Consider the following 25,728-nt stretch of genomic DNA (forward strand, 5'->3'; position numbering starts at 1 on the left):
AGACGTTCCCAATAAATCTTTGCTAAGTAAATTAATTAAATGTGTGTTGAATAAATACTAACAGTAAAATGTAGCACACAGCACTACTACACATAGAGTGGGTAGAATTGAAGAATATGAACTATTAAGTTCCTTTTGTTTCTTCCTCATTAACTTTAGTTCGTTAAAAAAAAAAGAAATCTATCCTGCCAGGGGGTGCTAATTTCAGATGTGGATGGATGTCACAATTAATATTCCACTATGTATGCCATCATAATGTATGAGGTAAAATATGTATGTAATTGTGTCTAAACTGTAATATACTTGCTATAGCCCGGCCAGTGTGGCTCAGCAGATTGAGCACTGTCCCAAGGACTAAGAGGTCCCCAGATCAATTCTCAGTCAGAGCACATGCCTGGGTTGTGGGCTAAATTCTCAGTGGGGGACATGCAAGAGGTGGCCAATCGATATTCTCTCTCATCAATGTTTCTATCTCTCTCTCCCTCTCACTTCCTCTCTCTCTAAAATCAATACAAGGAAAAACAATTTTTTTAAGTACATTTTTTAAAAAAAGATGCTTGCTAAGTAGCAAATAGATGAGGAGGATAATATATAGACTAAACCATATCTGAATCTCCCCTTTTCTCTCCCCACCCCCTACTCCCCACTCCCCACTCCAAATAATGGTTTAGGGTTGTTCAGAAGTTTTGAGCGTTATGAATGTTATCATCCATGTATTCTGAGCTGACTTAAAAATATTGTGAAAATAGAAAAGTGTAGGTAATTGAGGTATGAATCAATTTTCTTCAGATTTCTAAGGAAAAGCATTTAAAAAAAATAACATCTTTCTTGCCTGGCCAGAGTGGTTCAGTTTGTTGAGCATCATCCTGTATAGCAGAAGGTTTCAGGTTGGATTCCGGGTCAGGGCACATAACTGTGTTGTGGGTTTGCTCCCAGTCAGGGAGCCTACAGAAGGCTACCAATCGATGTTTCTCTCTCAAATAGATGTATGTTTCTCTCTCTGCATCTCTCTCCCTTCCTCTCTCTAAACATGTCCTCGAGTGAAAATTAAAAAACATATAGGCCTGGCTGGTTTGGCTCAGCAGTCAGAGCATCAGCCCACGGACTGAAGAGTCGTAGGTTTGATTCCCAGTCAAGGACACATACCTCGGTTGCAGGTTCCATCCCTGGCCCCAGTCAGGGTCATCAGAGTCATGCTGAAGGAAACCAATCGGTGTGTCTCTCTCTCATTGATGTTTCTCTCTCTTCCTCCCTCCCACTTTAAAAAAATAATCAATGGAAAAATATCCTCAGGTGAGGATTTAGAAAAAAACATATATTCCCTCATTATATTTATATCTATATACACACACACACATACACACACACACACACACACATAGTGAGAGATAGATCAGCTTTCTTGAGATATAATTCACATGCCATAAAGTTCATCTATTTACTTTATTTACTTATTCATTTATTCATTTATTTATTTTAGAGAAAGTTTATTTAGAAAGTCACAGAGGTAGAAGTGAGCTGTAGAAGATATGGGCTCAGGAAACAAGTTACAGGTCTTGGAACTTAGGAGAGAGAGAGAGAGAGAGAACACCCTGGGGAAAGAAGATGGGGTAGAAAAAGGCTCAGGTGTGCTCCAGAGAGCCACAAAGTTCACCCTTCTAAAGTGTACAGTACAGTGCTACTTCTCCTCTGTCATTCCTGATTTTGTGTATTTAGGTTCTCTTTCTCTCTGTTTTTTGGTGAGTCTAGCCAAGGGTCCATCAATCTTGTTTACCTTTTCAAAGAACCAGCTCTTTGTTTCATTGATCTTTTGAATTGTTTTTTAGTCTCTATGTCGTTTATTTCTGCTCTGATCTTTATTATTTCTTTCCTTCTATTTGCTCTGGGTTTTTCTATTTGCTTTCTAGTTCTTTAAGATGTGAGGTTAGATAGTCAATTAAAAATTTTTCTTGTTTCCTGAAGTAGGCCTGTACTGCTATGAACTTCCCTCTCAGAACTGCTTTTGCTGCATCCCATAGATTTTGTGTTGTTGTGTGTTCATTTTCTTTGGTTTCCAGGAAGTTTTTAATTTTTTCCTTGATCTCCCTGATAACCCATTCGTTGTTCAGTAACATGCTATTTAGCCTCCATGTGTTTAAATGTTTTTGCATGTTTTTGTTGTAATTGATTTCTAGTTTCATGCCGTTGTGAGCTGAGAAGATGGTTGATATGATTTCAGTCTTCTTGAACATGTAGAGAGTTTGTGTCCTAACATGTAGTTTATCTTTAAGAATGTCCCATGTGCACTTGAGAAGAATGTGAATTCTGTAGTTTTGGGGTGTAATTCTTTGTAGATAACTATTAAATCCATTTGATCTAGTGCATCATTTAGAGTCTCTGTATCCTTGTTAATTTTTTGTCTAAAGGATCTAACCAGTGATGTAAGCAGGGTGTTAAAGTCCCCTGCTATGATTGTATTGCTGTTGATTTCTCCTTTGTAGTCCTCCAGAAGGTTTTTAATATATTTTGGTGCTCCTATATTGGGTGCATATATGTTTACCAAGGTTATATCTTCCTGTTGGATAGATCCTTTCAATATTATGTAGTGGCCTTATTTGTCTCTAGTAATGGCCTTCATTTTGAAGTCTATTTTATCAGATATGAGTATGCTACCCCAGCTCTTTTTCCCTTTCCATCTGCTTGGAAGATTTTTTCCATCTCTTCACTTTTAACCTATGTGTGTCTTTTGTTGTGAGGTGGGTCTCTTGTAAACAGCATATATATGAGTTATGCTTTCTTATCTAATCAGCTACTCTGTGTCTTTTGATTGGAGTGTTTAATCCATTTACATTTAAGGTTATTATTGATATGTACTTATTTATCGCCATTTTTGTTTATTATGGTTATATTTTTCTTCCTATTTCTTCTACTAATTACAGCAGTCCTTTTAAGATTTCTTGCAGTGCTGGTTTGGTGCAAATATATTCCTTTAGCCTTTTTTTGTCTGGGAAGCTCTTTATTTGACCTTCTATTTTGAATGATAGCTTTGCTGGATAGAGTAGTCTTCAATTCAGATCCTTGTTTTTCATTATCTTGATTACTTCATGAGCCATTCCCTTCGGACCTGTAGTGTTTCTGTTGAGAAGTCAGCTGATAGCCTTATGGGGTTTCCTTTGTAGGTAACCCGTTGTTTATCTCTTGCTGCCTTTAGGAATCTCGCTTTGTCTTTAATTTTTGGCATTTTAATTATTATGTGTCTTGGTATGGGCCTGTTTGGGTTCTTCTTACTTGGGGTTTTCTGTGCTTCTTGAACTTGTATGTCTTTTTCCTTCACCAAATTAGGAAAGTTTTCTGTCACTATTTCTTCAAATATATTCTCTAACCCTTGTTCATTTTATTCTCCTTCTTTAACTCCTATGATGCAGATGTTGTTATGTTTCATATTGTCCCATAGTTCTCTTAGGCTGTCTTCTGTTTTTTAATTGTTTTTTTCTTTTTGGTTCTCTGATTGGGCAATTTTTTTTTCTACCGTCTTCTAATTCACTGATCTGATCCTCAGCCTCTATTCTGCTAGTCCTTCCAACGTGTTCTGTATTTCTGCCATGTCATTCTTCATTTCCAATGGGTTGGTTTTCAAAGCTTCTGTATCTTTACTCATGCTGTTGAGCTTCCTCATGATTATTACTCTGAACTCTCCTTCTGATATCTTGCTCAATTCTCTTTCATTTATTTCATCTTCTGTTGAATTATCTTGTACTTTCATTTGTGATTTGTTTCTTTGTTTCACCATTTTGGCTATCTCAGTGGGTTTTAGAGCTGCCAAATTTTCCCTGTGGGTGCTGGTGTTCCACTGGTTGTGGTTCCCTCTACTGAATTTGGATGAGTGTGAGAGGACCCACGTTAAACGCCACTGTCAAGTCTTACTTTCTTGGGTAGATCTGCAAGCCCAGGAAAGTTTCAGTTATCCTCTAGCTTTTTGCCTGGAGGCTATAAGTCTCAGTTACTTGATAAGCCATGGGTTGTAGCCCTCAGCTGAGTGAAAAAATCCCTCAGGTGTTCAGTGTAGGAGGATTTCCAGCGGGTGGGGCAAATGCTTGCTGGTTATTAATGAACCTCAATTTGAATTTCTCTGGTCTGGCTGGGTGGTGTTCAATTCCCGAGGGAGGGGCTGTAGCTTCACCCCAGAGCTTTGGGAAGGGGCTCTTTGAATAATATGACTACTGTCCTGTGAGGGAGTGATTCAGCAAAAAACTCCCAGTGCCCTCCAAATACTGAGTCTCTCCTCACAGTTCCAGTCCAGTCTGCCCTCCCTCTGCCGGAGCTCATGGTGAGTGGCTGTAGCTAATTTAGTGCTCTGTCCCAGCCCTTTACACTGTGGAGCCAGCTTGAGATTTTAACCCCGAGGGAGCTGTTCACAGCTAAAACAGCTGCTGTTCATGGGCTCCCAGGCTACCCTCTCAAGCCTCCACAGTTCCTACAAGGCTCGTGGTTATGCAGGTCCTCTCCAGTTGCATTTCTGTTGGTTTTTCCCAATGACTTGTCTTTATTTTAGTTGTAATTCCAGTTTGGTCCTGGGAGATGGTTTGTGTAGCTTCCATTCACTCTGCTGCCATTTTGGAATCTCCAAAGTTTTTAATTTTAATAAAGTTCAATTTATCTATTTTTTTTCCTTTTACCTTTTGTTATTTTGGTGTTATGTCTAAAAAACTATTGTTTAATCCAAAGCCATGGAGTTTTTATCTATTTTCTTCTAAGAATTTTATAGTTTTAGCTCCTACATTTAAGTCTAGGCTCTGTTTTGAGGTTTGTATATGGTGTGAGGTAACAGTCCAGCTTAATTCTTTATCATGTGGATATCCAGCTGTACCAGTAACATTTGCTGGGAAGTCTGTTCTTTCATACTCAGTGGTTTTGGCACCTGTATTCATCAGGGTTCTCCAGAGGAACAGGATCAATAGGATATATAGAGAGATTTATTTTAAGAAATTAGCTTAAATGATTGTGGGGCTGGTGTGTTTGAAATCTATAGGGGGCAGACCAGCAAGTGGAAATTCAGGTAAAAGTTCCTGTTTTAATCCTGTGTCTGAAATTTGCAGAGCAAGCCAGCAGGTGTTTTTCTGTTTTAGACTTGAAGCAGAATTGCTTCTTCCTCTGGAAACCTCACTCACTCTTTGCTTTCAATCAAAGTCTTCCACTTCTTGGATGAGGCTCACCCACCTTATGAAGGTTATTCTGCTCTACTTAAAATCAACTGATTTTAAATAGTAATCACATTCACAGATCCCTTTACAGCAACATAGCCTGGCCATGTTGAAACATTAACTATCACGGCATTCTTGTCAAAAAATCAACTGACCACAAATGTAATATTTATTTCTGGATTCTCTATTCAATTCCATTGATCCATATGCCTATCCTTAAGCCAGTACCAGAGTGTCTTCATTATTGTAGTTTTGTGGTAAGCTTTAAAATCAAGGTGTGTCCTCTAACTTTTGTTTCATTCAAGATTGTTTTGGTTATTTGTAGTGTCTTGCAATTAATGTGAATTTTAGATCAGCTTGTCCATTTCTGAGGAAAAAAAGTGTAGTTGAAATTCTGATAGGTATTAACTTAAATCTGTAGGTCAGTTTGGGGAGTATTGCCATCTTGATATTAAGTTTTTCAACCCATGCATATGTAATGAGTTTTCCTTTGTTTAGATCATCCTAAATTTCAGAATAAAATGTCCTCCTTTGTCTCTGATAACAATTTTACCATAAAATCTATTTTGTCTGATATTAGTATAACCCTTTCAGGTCTCTTTTGGATACTTTTTTCATGGTATCTTTTTCCATCCTTTTACTTTAAATCTATGTAAACCTATCTGTGTTCTAAAGAAAATCATTTAACTTAACAACTGATTTCTGGCCCTGGCCGGTTTGGCTCAGTGGTTAGAGCATCGGCCCACGGACCAAAGAGTTGTGGGTTCGATTCTGGCCAAGGGCACATATCTCGGTTGCAGTTCGTCCCCGGCCCTCGTTCGGATTGTGAGGGAGGCAACCAATTGATGTCTCTCTCTCACATCTATGTTTCTCTCTCTCTCTCTCCCCCACCCCCTCCCTTCCACTCTATTTAAAGATAAATGGAAAAAATATCCTCAGGTGAGAATTAAAATAAAAACAAACAACTAAATTCTGTTAAGTATCTTTTTATTTCAAGTGGGTGTTAAAATGTAGCAAATGATGGTTTTTAAATTCATCAATCACAATTAAAAGAAAAGAATCAATATCAAAAAATAAAAAATATTCTTTTTTTTTAATGTTTTTAATTGAATTTATAGAGGGAGAGACAGAAACATCGATGTGAGAAGTACCAATCAGCTGCCCCAGCACACCCCGGACTGGGGATTGAGCTCAAAACCTGGGCATGTGCCTGACCGGGAATCAAACCGAGACCACTCCGTCCATTGGAGGATGCTCAATCCACCGAGCCACACCAGCAAGGCAAAAAAAATTAAAGGACATTCTTCCTTCCCCCAACTCTTAACCAGTTCTTAATTTAAGTATTTATTCCACAGGATCAAATCGGGAGTCTTACTAACTTTCTAAAGGTTCACAAATCTCTTTAATGTCAAACCAGCAGGGAAAGGAGATTCCTCAGCAAGGAACACTGCTTGGAAAGTACTGTACCATGTCTCCAAATTCCTGAAAATCAGGTCGGAAAACTGGAAGCAACAGAAAGCACTATAAGGTAGGGGACTTTCACTTTGTGATAAGTCACTTCCTAAATCTAAATTTAGAAGAACACCTATTTATAGTTAGCTGGTTATTTTATTTTCTAGTAAAGCACTGTCCAATAAAAATAGAATGTGACTCACAAATGCAAATCAGATAGGTCATTTTAAAGTCTCCAGCAGCCATATTTTAAAAAGTAAAAACAGGTAAAATTGTTAATATAGTTAGAAATTATAGTTTATTAATAAATATAATTAATATTTTATTTAAACCAGTATATTATCACTTCTCCATGGATCAATATAAAATTGTTAGTTATTCTTAATTTCCTAGTAAGTCTTTGAAATTTAGTGTGTATTTTATACTTAAAGCACATACTAGTTCAAACTTGCCACATTTCAAATGATCAAGAGCTATAATGGCTAGGGGCTACCACATTAAATAGTGCAACTATAGCATGGAAAGCTGAAAATGGCCTTAAAATGCTCTATGATGATCATATCAAACTGAATTTTCTTAACTACAATTATTATGCATTGCTATAACATGACTGCTTGTATAATAGGGTTATAAAAACCAAATAATCTGACAGGTAAATGTGCAATCAGAATTAAGTTCACAAATTTTAGAGGTTTTCATTTGCATTAGTAATGACAACTAACATTTATTAAGCATTTACTCTGTACCAGGCACTATGCCAAATAGTTTAACGCACGGTGAAAGGTACTTCTGTTTCCTCCATTTCATAGACGAGGAAACGGGCTGAGAAAAGTTAATTAACTTGGGCAAAATCACATAGCATATAAGTTGTTAAGTCATTATTTGAACTCTCATTCTGGCTGGCTCTGGAGTCTGTGCTCCTAGCCTCCAAACTTGACTGCCTCCCTAAAATGAGTCCAACCATCTACAGACATTCAGTGAATTTCATAAATTAAACTATGAGAGAAAACAAAAGAAGCTAATTGAGTCCACATTTTCCCTGCCTGTAATCAATTCAGCCATTTGCTGAGGGCCTTTGTGTGCAATGCTCATTATGAATGTGAAGGCTTCCCTTGCCCCTGGCTGGGATGCTTCAACTATAACAGACTGCTTCAGAGAGCAGGGGCTTGAACATTTTGCTAAAAAGCAGCTGAAGAAATGTGAAGAGTTCAGCATTTTTATTTTCCATAAACAATTTTTCAACAGTGCTCATCCTTTTTTTTTCTTTTTTGCTGGCTTTTACCTAAGCAACAAATAACATTAATATTGAACAATTTAAAAATTATATTTATCAGCCAAGGGTCTATTAACTATCCTTAATCCATTCCATATACTATTTGGAAGACTAATACTGCACAATTGGGAGACTAATAGAAAATATACACATATATTTTACAAACACACAAATGTGACAAACACATCTATACCACATGTAGCTTTAAGAGTAATTACTTGTTTAGGTCTATTTCTTACTTAACCCAAAATCCATCTAACTAATCAATAGCTAACAATTACTGAGTAACTGCTATGCAAACATGAATATGTGCATCTGTGAATATTATCTTCACTTTTATAACACCCCCATGAAGAAGTATTATTCTCATTTTCAGGTGAGGACACAATGCCAATGTTTTTTTCATTGTACCATGTTAACTATTAATACCAGTATCTGCAAATAATGCAATCACCATACATGTGTCTACAGTTACAGCTTATAATACTTTCTTTTTTTTATTATTATCCTCACCCAAGGATCTTTTTCCATTTCTTGTTCAGATAGAGGGAGGGAGAGAGAGAGAGAGAAACATCGACGTGAAAGGGATACAACGAATGATTGCCACCCGCACAACCCATCCAGAGAACCCAGGTCTCTCTGGACTGCAGGCCAATGCTCTAAACCGCTGAGCCAAACCGGCCAGGGATTAATTTTTTTTCTTTATTGATTTTTAGAGAGAGGAAGGGAGAGGGAGAGAGAGATAGAGATATTGATGAGCGAGAACATCAACTGGCCGCCTCCTGCATGCCCCCCACTGGGGATTGGGCCTACAACCTGGGCATGGCATGTGCCTTGACTGGGAATCGAACTGGTGATTTCTTGGTGCATGGGTCGACACTCAACCACTGAGCCGGACAATAGTTTCTTTTTTTTATTTTAATCCTCACCCAAAATTAAGTTTTTATTGATTTTAAAGAGAGGAAGGAAGAGGGAGAGAGCGAGAGAGAGAAACATGGATCGGAAACACACACACGCACCACACGAATCCTCTCTGACCGGGAATCAAACCTGCAACCTAGGTATGTGCCCTGACCAGGAATTGAACCGGTGACCCATCTGCACATGAGACGACGCTCCAATCAACTGAGCCACACTGGCCAGAACTGTAATACTTTCATTTATATTATCTAAACTGACTCTCATAATAAGTTGTGATATAGAGAACACTCATGCTTACAATTATCAAGACAAGTAGTTGTATGTCTTTTGGAGTCCTGGAGCAAGTTTTTTTTAAATTACAGATTGCCCTGGACCATTTGCTTAGCAGTTAGAGCATCAGCCCGTGGACCGGAGAGTCCTGGGTTTGGTTCTCGCTAAGGGAACCTCGGTTGCAGTTTGTCCCAGCCCTGGTGGGGATCATGTGGGTGGCAGCCACTCGATGTGTCTTTCTCACATCAATGTTTCTCTCTCTGTTCCTCCCTCTCTCCCTCCAGCTCTATCTGAAGATAAATGCAAAAATGTCCTCAGGTTAGGATAAAAAAATATTAACAAAAATTGCAGATTGTTCATTTGGGAGAATCTATTATTTATATTCAGCACCCAATGAACCAGAAATGACAAGCAAGACCAAATTCTATCACAGCTGAGAGAAGCTTTCACAGAGTTTTTTGTTTATTTTTTAATTTTTTTTCTTATTGGTTTTTAGAGAGTGGAAGGGAGAGGGAGCGAGAAACATCGATGAGAGAGAACATCGATTGGCCACCTCCTGCATGCCCCGCACTGGGGATCAGACCCACAACCTGGGCATGTGTTCTGACCGAGAATCAAACTGGCAACCTCCTGGTGCATGGGTCAACATTCAACCACTGAGCCATACCAAGCCTAACTTCTCCAGCCACCTCCCACTTCTAGAACACTCCCATCAACACGGAAGTCCACAAAACCAAGAACTGTAGCTGGAGAAGATTCTAATGCTCTCTTTATAAGGAGTCTTGCCAGCTGTAGTATGATAAATAAATAATGACCAGACTGTGCAGTGACTTTTGACAAACATCAAAAATCTTAAATGACCTAGATTTCATAAACCAGTTGAAAGAAACTTCTGGTCTTTCATTTTCCTAACCTCACCTTTTTTTAACAAGTTCTAAATGCTCTAAGCAAATATGCTCTAGAATTTAACAGAGGTAGTTTCAGATCTAACAAGCTGAAGGGAAAGGCATGGGGGGCTAGCCATCACAGTTAATCAGCCCAAAGCAATGGCAAGCTAATCAAGAGTTAGCAACACGTAAAGTTTTCCACCCCTCCTTTTCATTTCCAAGTATAATGCAATGTTAGAACTTTTGTGATTAATAATACCATACCTTAACAGCCATTATTATTCCATTTTATAGATGAGAAATTGAGGCCTAGAGACCTCATGCCCTCATGTGCTCATGCCCTGGCCGGTTTGGATCATCGGTTAGAGCGTCGGCCTACGGTCCAGAGATATTATGTGCTCACTCAAGTTCACATAACTGGTTAGAGACTAAAGACCCAAATCCACTCAAGTTCAAGGTTCTTTAGCTTCTTCCATCTATTCTTGAGAAATAAGCGCCCTATTTTGAAATCTGCAGACTTATGTTGGAATTTCTATTATTTAATAATTTCTGAACAGCACTTGCTAGTTTGGCTCAGTGTTAGAGTGTCAGCCCGTGGATCAAAGGTTCAAGGGTTCAATTCCCAGTCAAGGCATGTACCTGGGTTGCAGGTTCAATTCCCTGCCCTAATCAGGCAGGAGGCAACAAATTCATGTGTCTCTTTCACATCAATGTCTCTCTCTCTCTCTCTCTCTTCCCCCCCCACACACTCTATCTAAAAAAAATAATAATAAAATAAATAAATATCGCCCTGGCCAGTTTGGCTCAGCAGTTAGAGCGTCGGCCTGCAGTCCCGAGAGACCTGGGTTTGGTTCCCGCTAAGGGCAGGTACCTCGGTTGCAGTTTGTCCCCAGCCATGGTTGGTCATGCGATGGCAGCTACTCAATGTGTCCCTTTCACATCAATGTTTCTCTCTCTCTCTCTCTTCCTCTCTCTCCCTCCCACTCTATCTGAATAAAAAATGGAAAAAAAATGTCCTTCAGTGAGGATAAAAAATAAATATAAATAAATAAATAAATGGAAAAATATCTTCCAGTGAATATTAATAAAATTTTTAAAAATAAGTTACTAAACAAATATATGTACTGTTCAGAGTCCCTGCCAATAAAAACTCTTACTATAGCAGGTGTTAAAAAAATAACTGAAAATCAGACCACTCTTAAGCCTCTAGACAATTTATCTTATTTTGCTGGTAACCTAGTCATTAAAAATGGTTTATAGTATGTGATTCCCAAAATCTTAATAACCGTGGGTGAGGAAAAAGCCTCCTCTGAACCCTGCTGACAAATTTTTAAAACAACCCCAAATTAATATACATAATCTGTCTTTGAAGAAATAATGTATCATAAGAATGACAAATTGTCACATTTAAGAATCATCAATTCTACAAAGATAGGTCTGTAGACCTTTGGTATAGAAGCCTATTACTGTCCCAGCTAAAACTTTCTAAGAGAGTTTCAACACAATCTTTTAGAATCCTTTAAAATATCTTGGCTGGCAATCACAATTGTATGGGGAGCCCAGGGCCTCTGTCCAGAGATCTGGACACAGTGGCCTAGATTCTAAGTACAGCCGTTTTATATCATTCACCTAAAAGCAAATGTTTTAAGTAGACTTCCAAAGAGCAAAGTAGTCAACAAGAAATTAAATTTCCTAAATTAAATACTACGGACTGCCAGAAGTCTAGTACTCTCCATCGCACCCAATCTGTAACCTCCTCATTAGAAATGTGTCCTTTTGAGGCAAAAATAGTGTTATTTCCTCCAGTCAAGCTTAGCCCAATGGGGTGGGCAGAGTAGGGGCTCAACAGAAGTGCCCTTTGATTTGAACACCGTTCTCTCAGCCTTTGGCAGCTCCCGTAGTAAAGGAAGATTTGGTGTATTATCTATGCATTGGTGTGCTACAATTTAAATCCGGTCCCTGGGCCCCCCAGTACCTGTGGGAATCAATAAACACTTGAGATCAGCCCTACAAACCAGTGTTGCTTTGGGGAAGGGGTGTCTCAGGTCCCCAAAACCACCGAATGAACAGGACCCCAACGCCCGGAATGCAAGGAAATAGTCACGGATCCTGGGGTGGGGAGTGAAGGCGTGTGTGCTACATAGACATCTCAGAACAACCGCGGGCTGGGCAGGAGGCCTGGCGGGCTGAGTAACCCCTCTTCCGGGCAAGCCCGGGGCGTGAGTCACTGGTGAGCGCGGCGGATGGGCCGGCCCGAGCGAGGTCAGAGGGTCTGACCGACGGGGTCTGGGGAGGCTGGGCATGGAACTGAAGTGGGAAGTGGGTTTCAAAGGAGCTCTCTCCCTAGACTCTAGGGCCTAGAGGGTGGGGGTTTGGAATCGCAGGGACCGAGGGGGATTGAGCTGGGGGAGCTCCTCGGGCTGCGGGGAGGGGCTGGCGGGAATGAGGCCGGCCAGTTTGCGGCGCCGAAATCTCCCGCGCTCTAAGCGGGCCCCTCCTCCTCGGCCGGGATTCAAGACCCTCGCCGGGCCCGCCAGCTGGCTCCTCCCGCCACCCCCGCGACGCATCACGAGCTGCAGTTAGGCTGCTAAATCCCCGACCAGCCACGCCGCGCGCCGCAAATGACGGCACCGCAGGGTGCGTGGCCAATCCGCGCGGCTCCCAAGGAGGCGGCTTCGGCCCCGCCCCGCGCGCCCAGGGCCAATGAGGCGCCAACGCCGGCGGCCGTAGAGGGGTGAGAGGTCGCGAGGCCCCGCCCCACCCTCCCCTTGCCCCTTTGCCCCGCCCTCCCCTTGCCCCTTTGCCCCGCCCTTTCCCGCCCGGCCCTCCCAGTCCCGCGCGCACGGCTGGTGCCGGTCCCCGCGCTGGGCCCGCCCCCGCCCCTCCCGCAGCCCGCCAGCGCGCCTCACGGCTCCCGTCTCCCCTCCCTCCTTCTCTCTCTCACGCCTAGCGCAATGGCGGCGGCCGCAGCAGAGCAGCAACAGTTCTACCTGCTCCTGGGAAACCTGCTCAGCCCCGACAATGTGGTCCGGAAACAGGCAGAGGTAACGAGCTCGTCGCCCAGACTCCTTGCCCCGGCCGGCGCGCCGACCCTTCCCGCGACACCGCCACCCCGGGCCTCGGCCGCTCTGCCGCGGCGGCGCAGGCCGGGCCCGGCGGGCGGCGGCTGCTCAGCCCACGTGTGAGGCGGCGCAAGGCTCCCGGAGGTGCCCCGGGGCCCTTCTGACTCTTGCAGCCACGGGGCCCGGCGCCAGTTTCTTCCCCGCCGCTCCTCGCACACACGTGCGGCCGCTGCTGACATACTGCCCCCGCCCAGATGGGGAAGCCCGGCGGCGGGGAGGGATGTGGGGTGTGGGATGGGCCCCCGGCGCTCCTCTCGCCCTTTTCCCGCTTTCTCCCAGTGGGAGCCTCCCCCGCCTTCCTCCATGGTGTCCACCCCGCCTGACCTTGGTCCCCCAAACCCTGGCTGCTACCTGACCCACCACCCCTGCTTCTCTGCAGCCCCCTCTAAGCTACCATCTGTCCCTCCATTCCCCTCTTTCCTTTTGAAACGTGTGCCTAACCCTTTCGCTTTCTTCCCACTTTTTTCCGTTTAGTCCTCTTTTTCTTGTCTAGTTCCTAACATCAGAAGCTGGATTTCCCACCTCTCCCACAGTCTTGTCAAGTTACCTTCAGGATTTCTAAGCAGCGTCCACCTTACTTCTCACTTTCTTCAGAGAAATCTTTGATATCTAGAGATTTGTAATCTCATGACATAAATGGGATGTCCAGGGACTACCATTGTTGAACTGGGCCAATGCCATGTGTTTACGTTTTTAATTTCATTAAATCGAACGTGAATATCTCGTTTTTTAACCACCTCTGGCTCCTGGCCTTCAAAACGTGGAGCTGTGATATAGTTTCAAAGACAGTATTTCAAATGTATCTGCAAGTTCATTTACCAAGTAGCAGTAAGACACACTTGGTTTAATATAAGATGATGTTATACTGTCAGTGTTGAGACCACAATTTAATTGAGACACTTCAAGGGAAGGGCAGAAACTTTCCAGTTTCTTTTAAGTGTATTATCAGAATATATCTTCAAACTTGATTACGTGGAGAGTTCTTTGCCACCTTGTGATTGAACATTTCTATGATTCAGTGAAGGATGTTCAGCTAAATCTAGTTACAGAGTTAACATTTATATTGTATAGCTAATGATGTTGGGGGCAAGTCCTCCTGTGGACTCACAGATTTATAGTTGTCTTTAAAATCACAGTGTTAATAGATTTTGTATAGATCAAGGAATGTTGGTTAAGCTTAGTGATCTTATAATTCACAAAGTAAATACACAGGAAGTTCAGTTCTTTATGAAAAGGCACTTTAAGCAGCTGTTAACTTTATCCTAATAACTTTTAATTTATGCATTCATTATACATGTCATACCTGTTAAGGGTCAAAATTCAAACGGTGCGAAAAAATTTTTATCTCATTCCCTGAAGGTAACCACTTTTAATAGTGAATCGTCCCTGAAATAGCTTGACAAGCATATTTATATTCATTTTTACATGAATGGGCTTCTGATACATACTGTACACCTTGAATGTTTCACTCAATATATTTCACATTACAACATAAGACATTTTGTTAAAACAGCTGTGTAGTAGTCCATTCTACGGATATATTTATGCAACCAATGCTGTATGAATGGACATTGAGATTTCCAGTGTCCTGCTCTTGAAAACAGTGCTATACATAGGACATGTAGCTCTATCTTTTCAGACTTTGCCAGGCTTATTTGTAGAATACTTGAAAATAGCATTTGTTCTTAGGAGTAATGCATTTATTAACTGCATCAACTTGCACTCCTATCAGTGGGATGTGATGATGCCTATTAAAACACTTTAATGCATTCTGTTAACTAGCGGTAATTTTTCACACAAATAAATTCTTAATCCCAACCCATAATAGAAATTTCCACGTGTTGCAAAGCAGAATAGCATTGTAATTAGTAAGCTAGTTTAATTCTGCCTCTTCCCTCCAGTTGCTTAAGTCTCTATTGTCAAGCCTAGTAGGGAATCTCCCTTCTATTGAACAAAATATGCGTCTGGTTCAGCTTGAATTCCAGTTGGTGCCTGTTGTAAATCTTTTATCACTCCCATCACTTTGGGGATAGTTAGCAGCATTCACATGATCTCATACAGAACAATTGAAAGTAAGTACTTTCTCTTAGTCTCTTTACTCCTTGTGAAAACATTCAATTATTTTTCTTTGAATATCCTTGCAATATATTAATATGTGAAGTAAGTATTGTAATACAGAATTTTCTTAATTTGACACACAAAAAGGTAAATGTTAGAAGGGAAGCTCTTTGGCACCATATATAGTATAGTACTAAGCTAGTCTGTAATGAAAGCAAAATATTTGAAAAAATAAATGGTTGCACATAATGATATCTTAATACCCCTTTATTGTGTTACGAAATAAGCCTTTTATTACAGCCTGATACAGCAAATACAGAATTTTTATTTTTTTATTTCCTCACCCGAGGACATTTTTCCATTTTTTGTTCAGACAGAGTGGGAGGAAGAGAGAGAGAAACATCGACGTGAAAGGGACACATCGAGTGGCCGCCACCCGCAAGACCAACCAGGGCTGGAGACAAGCTGCAACCGAGGCATGCGCCCTCAGCAGGAACCGAACCCAGGTCTCCCCAGACCGTAGGCCGACGCTCTAACCGCTGAGCCAAACCGGCCAGGGCCAGAATTTTTTTTATATCTAAAGCCTTGGCTAGGAATCAGGAAATATCTTTGCAATTTACTCAATCAAAATAGGAATACTTAGTTGACACATAAATACCAAACTGTTGACTAAGGTGACTTGTTTTATATTCAAATATGAAATCAAGTACAATAAAAGACTTATTTATTATAATTGTTGAAATCACTGAAGGCCTTCAAGACTTTTAAAAGTTTTAAAACTATTTCCATTGTATAAACCATTTAGTAGGCTCTATATTTTCTATTAATAATTTTTCAAGGATTTTTTTCTAACTTTACAAAAAAAAAAGTTTACGATATTTGAAGAAATGATTTAAATGTCCTTGTCTCAAAATAAAATAATTAACATGAATAGACAATTGAATAAATAATTGACAAGTAATTCAAAGTTAAATACCCATGGCATTCATGATGATGTTTTTATATGAAATAAGTATTTTATCAATCATATGCATGGGTTTTATATCGTTATTAATTTTTTTAATCTTCACTCGATATGTTTTTTTAATTCACTTTTAGAGAGAGAAGAAGAGATAAAAATAGTTGGTTGCCTCTCATATGTGCCCTGACCTGGTATTGAACCCACAACATTTTGGTGTGGGGGACAATGCTCCAACCAACTGAGCCACCTGGCCAGGACTTACTGATTTTTTCCATTGACTTTGTACTTCTGATATAGAATTTCATTAATAAGATTTGAACTGAAGAAGGATAACATTGAAAAATACACCTGATTTTTGAGGAGTCAAAGTGTTGTCTTCTCTTTTACTATCTGTTCGCAAGGTAGGCTCTAAATATTTATGGAATGAGTGAGATAAGTACATTAGCATTTCCTTGTGGGCTGGAAAGGGGGGAGGTGAAATTTGCTTTACATTATGTGATTGTGCGTAGTAGAACAAATGAAATTGAAATTTTATTTGCTATGACGCTGGTAACATTCATTGAACATACTTGGGCTTGTGCTAGGAATATTCTTAGTGATATTCCTGTTTATATCCTGAAATAGTGTTTATATTTGCTTGGGAATACAAAGAGAAAAAGATACCATATCAGTCTTTGTGGAATTCAGCCTATTAGGCTAAGAAAAAGTTAAACTTTATCTATCCATCTGCCTATCTCTCTATTTATTTATAATCTTCACCCGAGGGCATACTTTTATTTTAAAGACTTGATTTGAGAGAGAGAAATAAACATTAAGAGAGAAACAGATTGGTTGCCTCTCGTATGCACCCTGACCCGGTATCAAACCCACATCCTGGGTATGTGCCCTGATTGGATATCGAACCTGCCGCCTTTTGGTATACTAGACAATGCTCCAACCAACTGAGCCACACTAGCTAGGGTGAAAAAGGTACACTAGATTTTAAAGCTATGTTGTTTTTGTCCAGCTATTATCCTTGACCCATGTTTTGTAATACTATATCTGGATTGCTACAGTAGAACAGATCAAATGGGAAGAACTCTTTCTCAGGAGTCAGATGTCACTCATACTAAACTCTTCCTCCTTGATTTCTAATTTATAATGGAATAGAGTTTGTAAGTCTCTATTAGAATTCACATAAGCTAATAGTCTAAGCAGGGCTTAGAGTACAGATCATCAAAATTTATAACATTTTCTGAGAGTGATATACTAATAAAGGATTTTTTTTCTAAAACTTGATTTAGCTACTGGATATTTAAGGGTTAAACATTTCTAACATCTACAGTACTTAAGGGGCTAAGCTAGGTCCAAGGAATAAAAAGACATTTTTAGTGTACTGTGAGAGATTATGTTTAAATGAAAGAATATATTGGGATTTTGAGTTGCTTTGATAAAGATTAAGTGAAAAACCTCAAGGTACCATATCTATTTTTGCAATCTTGTGAATATCTTTACATAAATTATCTCATTTCTGGGTAAATTCAAACCATGTTCTCTCCTTAGCTGTTAATACTTTCTGTTACAGTTTTCGGCATTACTATGTTTCCATGCGCTTGTGTACTTGAGAGGAATATGAGGTTATCATAAAATTCTGATTACTCCTTTCTCCCAAATTTGTTCTTCCCCAGATTGAGATACCCAGATTGAGATACGTATGAAAAATTTGAGAACTATGTAGCACTGCATAAATAGAACTGGTTGTTTGGTGGAGTCAGCCCCCCTGGGGTGAAACCCAGAGAGCATTTAGTGCCAAGGAGATTTTGAGTATAGTTGGCCTCAGATGACCAAGGTCTACCTTTGGCACGTTATTTAACTTCTGAGTCTTACTTTATCTGTTAATATCTCAAGGATGCCATGAAGCAAGCACATAATTAAAGGTATAAGGTAGATGTGGCTTCAGAGAAGCCCTGTTTTCCCTCTTTTTTCCTTGTCATTTCTGTCCAGAGAAACCAGGTACATTTTGGGGAGTGGTAGCTGTTATGGGATAAGCTCTTTGAACTTAGACTGCTAAGAAATTAACATGTTACCTACATTATACCCTTAAAGTGGATATATCAGAATAGACTATCTTATTTACTTTTTGCCAATTCTAGTCAATCAGTTTGAAAAGGCTTCTTGGGGGAAAACAATGAAAAGTATACTTAAATGAATGGTTTCTTTTCCACAGTAAAAGACTGCTATTGTTAGAATTGTTATACATGCACATGAATCTATACTTCCCCTTAATTTTGTAGACATTACAGTGATACCTCGGTTCTCGAACGCCTCGGTTTTCGACCAAATCGGTATTCGACCAGGAGATTCGAGAAACTTTTGTCTCGGAATCCGAACAAATATTTGGAACTCGAACTTCCGAGATGAGCCGAGTTGAGCCAAATGGCGTTCATTCGGCCCAGCGCGCCTTGCTTGCGTCATCAGTGTGAGTGCAGAGAGAGAGTCACGCTTTGTGGAGTCCGCTTTCCTATTGGGTTTTATTGCTTCGGTTCTCGAACAATTCGGTTCTCGACCGTCCTCCTGGAACGAATTATGTTCGAGAACCGAGGTATCACTGTATATACTTAGGATTTTCTTGTCTTTTGATTCACTCTGACCATCTGTCTTTTAATTGGTGTGAACTAAGTTTTTGTTTTTTTTTAATCCTTACCTGAGGACATTTTTTGCATTTATCTTCAGATAGAGAGGAGGGGGGAAGAGAGAGAGAGAAACATCAACGTGAAAAAGACACATCAAGTGGTTGCCACCCACAAGACCCCAACCAAGGCCGGGGACAAACCGCAACCAAGGTATAAGCCCCTAGCAGGAACCGAACCCGGGCCTCTCTGGTCCACGGGCCGATGCTCCAACTGCTGAGCCAAACCGGCCAGGGCGGTGTGAACTAAGTTTTTATTGTTAACCAATTTGCTTTTATTTTATACTGTTAATGGAGGAGAGAAATATCCTGAGTCTCAAAACCTAGATTTCTAGATCTGGTTAAGTCTTCTGGACAAATTTCTTCTGACTGTATTTATTTATTTGTGTATATGATATGATGTTAGTATAATCCTTGCTTGAAAGAAAAGGTAGCATAAAGAATTGGAATACTTCCTTTCCCTTTCTCTGACTTGCTTCATATGAGGTATGTCTCTGGTAGTTGTAGTAGTGCTCATTTGAACCAGTTCTACATCTTCTGATCTAAAAAATGTTGACAAGATCACCGATTTTCCATGATATAAGGAGATAGTGAGCACTTTCTTTGCAGCATGTTAGTTCAGGTCACACTTAACACCTTCTTAGGCCTTGAGTTTTGTTAATCAGGGGAGCGAAAGTTGCACAGATGTGTATACATGTCAAATAATCTAAGAGATGCTAGTAGAAAGGAACTTGATAAATAATTCTTCAAACAACTTTCTAACCTATCTTAGGTATGTTACCGGAGAAAATTGTAACACTGGACCTAAATTATATGACTTCATTGCATAAATCCTTCCCAGCCTTCATTTCTTTTCACTGGTATATACTCAAGTTTTCTAACATTGTATTCTAACCTTTAATGTTTTTCTTTTTTATGTAGGAAACCTATGAGAATATCCCAGGCCAGTCAAAGATCACATTCCTCTTACAGGCCATCAGAAATACTACAGCTGCTGAGGAGGTACTATAATATTTGAGAATATATTCCTATAAAACAGTTGGATATTAGATGGTAGTCAAAGTAGATAGTGAGAACTATTGTTTACTGCATAGACATTGCCAGAACTTTGAACTTATTATTTGCTAAAAGCTATTTTGGAGTTCCAGTTTGTGAAGTACTCATTAAGAATGTTTATTTGGCCCTGGCCGGTTTGGCTCAGGGGTTGGAGCGTCGCCCTGCGGTCCAGAGACCCGGGTTCGGTTCCTGCTAAGGGCATGTACCTCAGTTGCAGTTTGTTCCCAGCCCTGGTTGGGTTGTGTGGGTGGCAGCCGCTCGATATATACTTTTCACGTCGATGTTTCTCTCTCTCGTCTCTCTCCTCTATCTGAACAAAAAATGAAAAAATGTCCTCGGGTGAGGATTTTAAAAAAGAGAGAATGATTATTTGTTTTTCATGTCAGATGGTATATCTGGGATATTTAAAAGCTAATATTTTAAAAATTATTATGTAAAAAGTATTAATTTTAAGTGATTTCTGTAGCTCTAAAAATTTTCTACCTGTAATCTGTTCATTCTAAAGCAGGAAATTTAATTCATTCAGTGTTTTAATGTGTTGCCAAATGATTTCTAAAAAATACTTTTTTTTTCTCACCCGAGGACATTTTTGCATTTTATCTTCAGATAGAGCGGGAGGGAGAGAGGGAGGAAGAGAGAGAGAGAAACATCAATGTTAGAGAGAGACATCAACTGGTTGCTACCTGCATGACCCCAACTGGGCCGGGGACGAACTGCAACCAAGGTACGTGCCCTTAGTAGGAACCAAACCTGGGACTCTCTGGTTCGCAGGCTGACGCTCTAACTGCTAAGCCAAACTGGCCAGGGCTAAAAAAATACTTTTTACCTATCTTTAAAAGTGTTATCCTTATAGCCATCTCTAAATGGAGAGGAATGTGTACCATAAAGATGTTTAGGGAATAAAAGACACTTTGTAGAATCCTTTAAAAATCATGGTTTAACAAATTACCTAGTTATTAAACCAAATCAAATTTATAGTTTCTTACTGCTTTTATATGCATTTGGCAGCTCATTTTTTTCTTCCCAGAAGTAATATCTTTGCATGACATTGAATGTTAATTGAATATCTATTTATTTTGGGAAAAGTGTCAAAATACCCAAGTCCAGAAAACTTACTCCATCTATGAAATGCACTTAGAATTTGTAAAGTGAGACTGCTTCATTAACAGCACACTATATGTAAAATGTTTATATTAACACATGATAGAAATGAAGTCACACTAAATGTCTACATAGTAATATACCTGACTTTAAATTGGTGATTTAATATTTTCTGGTAAAACTTAGAATAGAGTATAAATATGCCCTGGTTTTTTTAAGTAGATGACAAGATGTTTCTTCACCTTTGTACCGTAGTCTTTTTCTTTAATTCAAAATGAATGTCAAATGTGAACAACAAATCAAATACGAGGTAACTTAAATATCTAAACAGTTGGCTATTTTAATTCTTGAAGATAGATGCAAGTTAGCTATGAAGCTTTTTCTTTCCTTTTTCAAATTATAAGAGAGAGTTTATTTGGAAAGTTACAGAGGTAGTAGAAGTGAGCCAGCTGGGCTGCGTAGGCTCAGGAAACCAGTTCCAGAAGCAAAAGAAGGGCCCTTGTTAGCAGAAAGAAAGGCAAAGGTAACATGCCTGGGAAGAAGAAAAGGGGGTGAGGTACAAGCATGCTCCCCAAAGGGAGAGCACACCAGTACATAACAAATTTTTAAACCTGAGAATAATATAAATATTGAATTTTATTTTTAAAAAACCTGTATTGAGCCCTGGCCTTGTCACTTCTTAGTAGCTCAATTGATTGGAGCATTGGCCCCTACACCAAAAAATTGTGGGTTTGATTCCCAGTTGGGGCATCAGATCTGTTTCTCTCTTACATTGATGTTTCTCTCTTTCCTCTCTCTAAAAGTCAATAAAAACATCCTCGGGCGAAGATTTAAAAACAAAAACCTATGTTGAACCCCATTTAAATCTTGATTTGATTTAAGAATTAGATGATTGTGAACTAGTCTCAGCATTTTGATTGTGGCTTAATAGTTTTCAGTGTATGTATGAGAATTGTACAAATTAGAGCCACTTTTAGAGCATAAATTTTTTTTTTTTAATCCTCACCCGAGGATATTTTTTTTAATCTATTTTCAGACGGGGGCTGGGGAGACATCAATGTGAGAGAGATACATTGACTGGTTGCCTCCCGCACAACCCCAACCAGGGCTGGGGACTGAACTGTAACTGAGGTACATGCCCTTGACCAGAATCGAACCTAAGACTCTTTATCCAAGGGCCAATGTTCTTATCGCTGAACCAAACCAGCCAGGGCTAGAGCATAAATTTTTTAAATAAGTTTGCTATCTGCCAAGAGTAGTTAAGAGGAAAAGATTTCTCATTGAAAAGTAACTGGAGAGAAAAATTGGCAAATTTTATTTGTATAGCTTAACTCTTTGTTGATTATAGTCCAAAGTAATTATAGTGATTGTGAGTAGCTGCTGCCCAGAAAAGAAAAAAAACATGAATAATTGAGTTTAATATTTTCAATGGCTTATTGATTTAATATGATCAAATTTTAGAATGGTGTTTTTATCCAAATTTCTTTTTGATAACCCAAAGGAATATTACACAGAAAATGCCAAACTTAAATAAAGTCTACAAGTTTAAAAATGAGATAAGAATATACACATTGAGATTGATTATCATTTATTAGGTATTGGGAACTTGTAACATTTGTTTGCATGAGTGAAGCATAAAGATAAATGGATTTGGTAGCATTTTATCTAAGAGGTTAATGAAAGGTCAGTAACATAGTAAGGTAAGTCAGGCTGGCAGTATAAGATTATGTGGAAAGGCAGGCACTTCAGATACTAGAATGAGAGCCAAAATGGAGAAGTAAGGTTTGCAATTTATATTAAGATATGTTTCTCTCCACAAAGAATGTATTGAAAATAGGTATTTTAAACACATTTAATCACTTCTGTGATATGTGTTCCTATTGAGATCTAATGTGTTCGGGTCCTTTCCTCAGTTAAAAACAAACATAGCTTTTGGGTGGCAATTTTATACAGTAGGCTAATGTAATTAGAAATAGTTTTATGTGTTTTACCTATCTTTCACAAAATCTAATGAAATGCTTTCAGAATGATTTGTAAAAAATGGAATAGTGGAATACGTAAATGGCAGAGTGAATCTATTTTGTTGGAAATTTTTTCTCTAGTAAGACACAAAGTTATTAACCATGTTATCTTCTATTTATAGGCTAGACAAATGGCTGCTGTTCTTCTAAGACGTCTTTTGTCCTCTGCATTTGATGAAGTCTACCCAACTCTTCCTTCTGATGTCCAGACTGCCATCAAGAGTGAACTGCTAATGATTATTCAAATGGAAACACAGTCTAGCATGAGGAAGAAAATTTGTGATATTGCTGCAGAGCTGGCCAGAAATTTAATAGGTGTCTATGCAAATGCACTTATTATTATGTTATAAAAGAGAATGAACACAGTCGATCCTTGAACGACATGGGTTTGAATTGCATGGGTCCTCTTATATGGGGATTTTTTTTTTTATCATAAATACCTGTACTTTTTTTGATTCACTGTTGAGAGTCTAGATGTAGAGGGTTGACTGTATGCATTGTTCTACACCATTTTATATAAGGGACTTGAGCATCCGTGGATTTTGTTATCTGACACAGGTCCTAGAATCAGTCCTGAGCAGCTACTGAATGACAAATTAAGTTTTGAGGGAGTTAAAAGTTAATTGCAGTTTTCTATTGTGTTGGAGGTTGGTGCCCCTAACGTCCATGTTGTTCAAGGGTCATGTGTGTGTGTGTGTGTGTGTGTGTTTTTAAGTGGAATCTTTAGAGGAAAATTTCCAAGGACCTGAGTTCCATTTATTCTGTTCAAAATGAGTGATTTGATTATGGATTCTGCATTTAGAGTAAAAAATTACAGATGTTTGTGAAATGTAGTCAGACTTACCATTGGTATTTAAAGCATTCATGTGGATAATTAATTTTGTAGTTTGCTTGAAAATTATTGGTTTTATTCCCCCTTAATTTGTAAAGTTTTGAAAGCATAGTCTGAGTTATAACTTACTTTATAGACTTGCCAATACAAATAGAAATCAGAGGAATCCAGTGCTTTTACTGTTATATTTGTGTATTTATAAATTATGTGCACATGCTTTTATACTACTAAGCTATTTATATTATAAAGTACCTGAAAATATTTTAAGAGTATGAGATACTAGGAAAACATCTAACATTGCATTTTACCAACAGATGAAATCTTTTGTTCACTCTAAAAGTATTAATAATGTAATTGAATATGCTTTGTTTGTTTTGACAGGTTCATAAATGTGATTTTAAACTTAAGTCATCTAGGTAGCATTTTTAACAGTTGAGAAAAATACCTCACTAAGATAAGGGCTAAATGGTAGAACATTGTTGGGGATTTGGCCCACAACCTGGGCATGTACCCTGACTGGCGACCTCTTGGTGCATGGGTCAATGCTCAACCGCTGAGCCGCACTGGCTGGGCATAACACTAATTCTTTAATCTCAGCTACTCACAAAATTCAAAACCTGCTGAAACTTTTAATTTTATATGTGTGTGTGTGTATATATATATATTATATGAGTGTGTGTATATATATATATATTTTTTTTTTTTTTTTTTATTGATTTTAGAGAGAGAAACATTGATGTGAGAGAGAAGCATCTATCGGTTGTCTCCTGTACTTGCCCAACTGGGAATCGAACCTGTGACCCTTCAGTACACAATACTGAACCAACTGAGCCACACTTGCCATTCAATTTTGAATTGTTTAAAAAGCTTAGAAAATTCTATTTTTAAAAATTTTAAGTCTACAGATAAAAATTTTTATAGGTAACATTTTTAAACTCAAAATAATAGAAACGTTTTCAAAATGTTCTCTTTATAGTATTTTTTAAATTTTTTATTGATTTGAGAGAGACAGTAATTTGTTGTTCCACTTATTTATGCATTTGTTGGTTGATTCTTCTTGTTTGTACCGTGACCAGGAATTGAACCTGCAACCTTGGCATATCCAGACAATGCTCTAAGCAACTGAGCTTACCCTACTGCCAGGGCCATAGTTTTGGTTTGGTTTGGTTTGAGTTATTTTTTGTTTGTTTGTTTTTTGTTTTTTTTTTTCGGTTAAGGAGCTGTTTTATTCATCCTCAAAACATTATCTTTATGTTGAAGGGACAGAATAAGAATATTTTTCTTGCCCTGGCTGGTTTGGCTCAGTGGTTGAAGTGTCAGCCTGCGGACCAGAGAGTCCTAGGTTCAGTTCCCACTAGGGGCATACACCAAAAAAGAAAAAAGAGTATTTTTCTTAACATCAGCTAAGTAGCACTCATTTCAGATAAAATCAGCAAATATGGAGGGAATTTTTTAAAATGTTTTTATGGATTATTTAGAGAGGGAGAGAGAGAAGTACCTATGTGAGAGAGAAACATTGATCAGCTGCCTCCTGCACCTCCCCTACTAGGGATCAAGCCCGCAACCTGGGCATGTGCCCTGTCTGGCTATAGAACTGGGACCTCTCACTCCATGGGATGATGCTTAATTCACTGAGCCACACTGGTTATGTGAGGAGAATTTTTAACAAGAAAAAGTGCAATTGCAATTTCTACTATTCTTAAGTTTTTTTTGTAAGAGTATAACCAGTGAGTTTCTTAAATAATATGGTATATTTTTGTGGTTGCTCATTTTTATTACAAAGTATCACAAAAAAATGTATATTTTGAAATCTTGTTTAAAAGAACACACTGATAAAATCTGATAGTACTTAATACTAGAAAGCATGAGCCCTGGTCTGAATCCTAGGATTCCCACTTCCATATTTTCTCCAGTTTGAAAGTAATA

At 39.0% G+C, this 25,728-nt stretch overlaps 1 protein-coding gene across 1 annotated transcript in view; it reads left to right on the forward strand.

Moving 5' to 3' along the window:
* Positions 1 to 12,881: 12,881 nt before the first annotated feature.
* Positions 12,882 to 25,728, forward strand: part of IPO5 (importin 5) — a 49,692-nt gene continuing 36,845 nt past the window's right edge. The window contains exons 1-3 of the mRNA XM_036249950.1: positions 12,882 to 13,027; positions 19,714 to 19,794; positions 23,093 to 23,285. Of these exons, the coding sequence (XP_036105843.1) occupies positions 12,938 to 13,027; positions 19,714 to 19,794; positions 23,093 to 23,285 (364 nt within the window). The 5' untranslated portion in view covers positions 12,882 to 12,937. The remainder of the gene's footprint in view (positions 13,028 to 19,713; positions 19,795 to 23,092; positions 23,286 to 25,728) is intronic.

The sequence above is a fragment of the Molossus molossus genome, unplaced genomic scaffold, assembly GCF_014108415.1.
Source record: "Molossus molossus isolate mMolMol1 unplaced genomic scaffold, mMolMol1.p scaffold_m16_p_9, whole genome shotgun sequence".
NCBI lineage: Eukaryota > Metazoa > Chordata > Mammalia > Chiroptera > Molossidae > Molossus > Molossus molossus.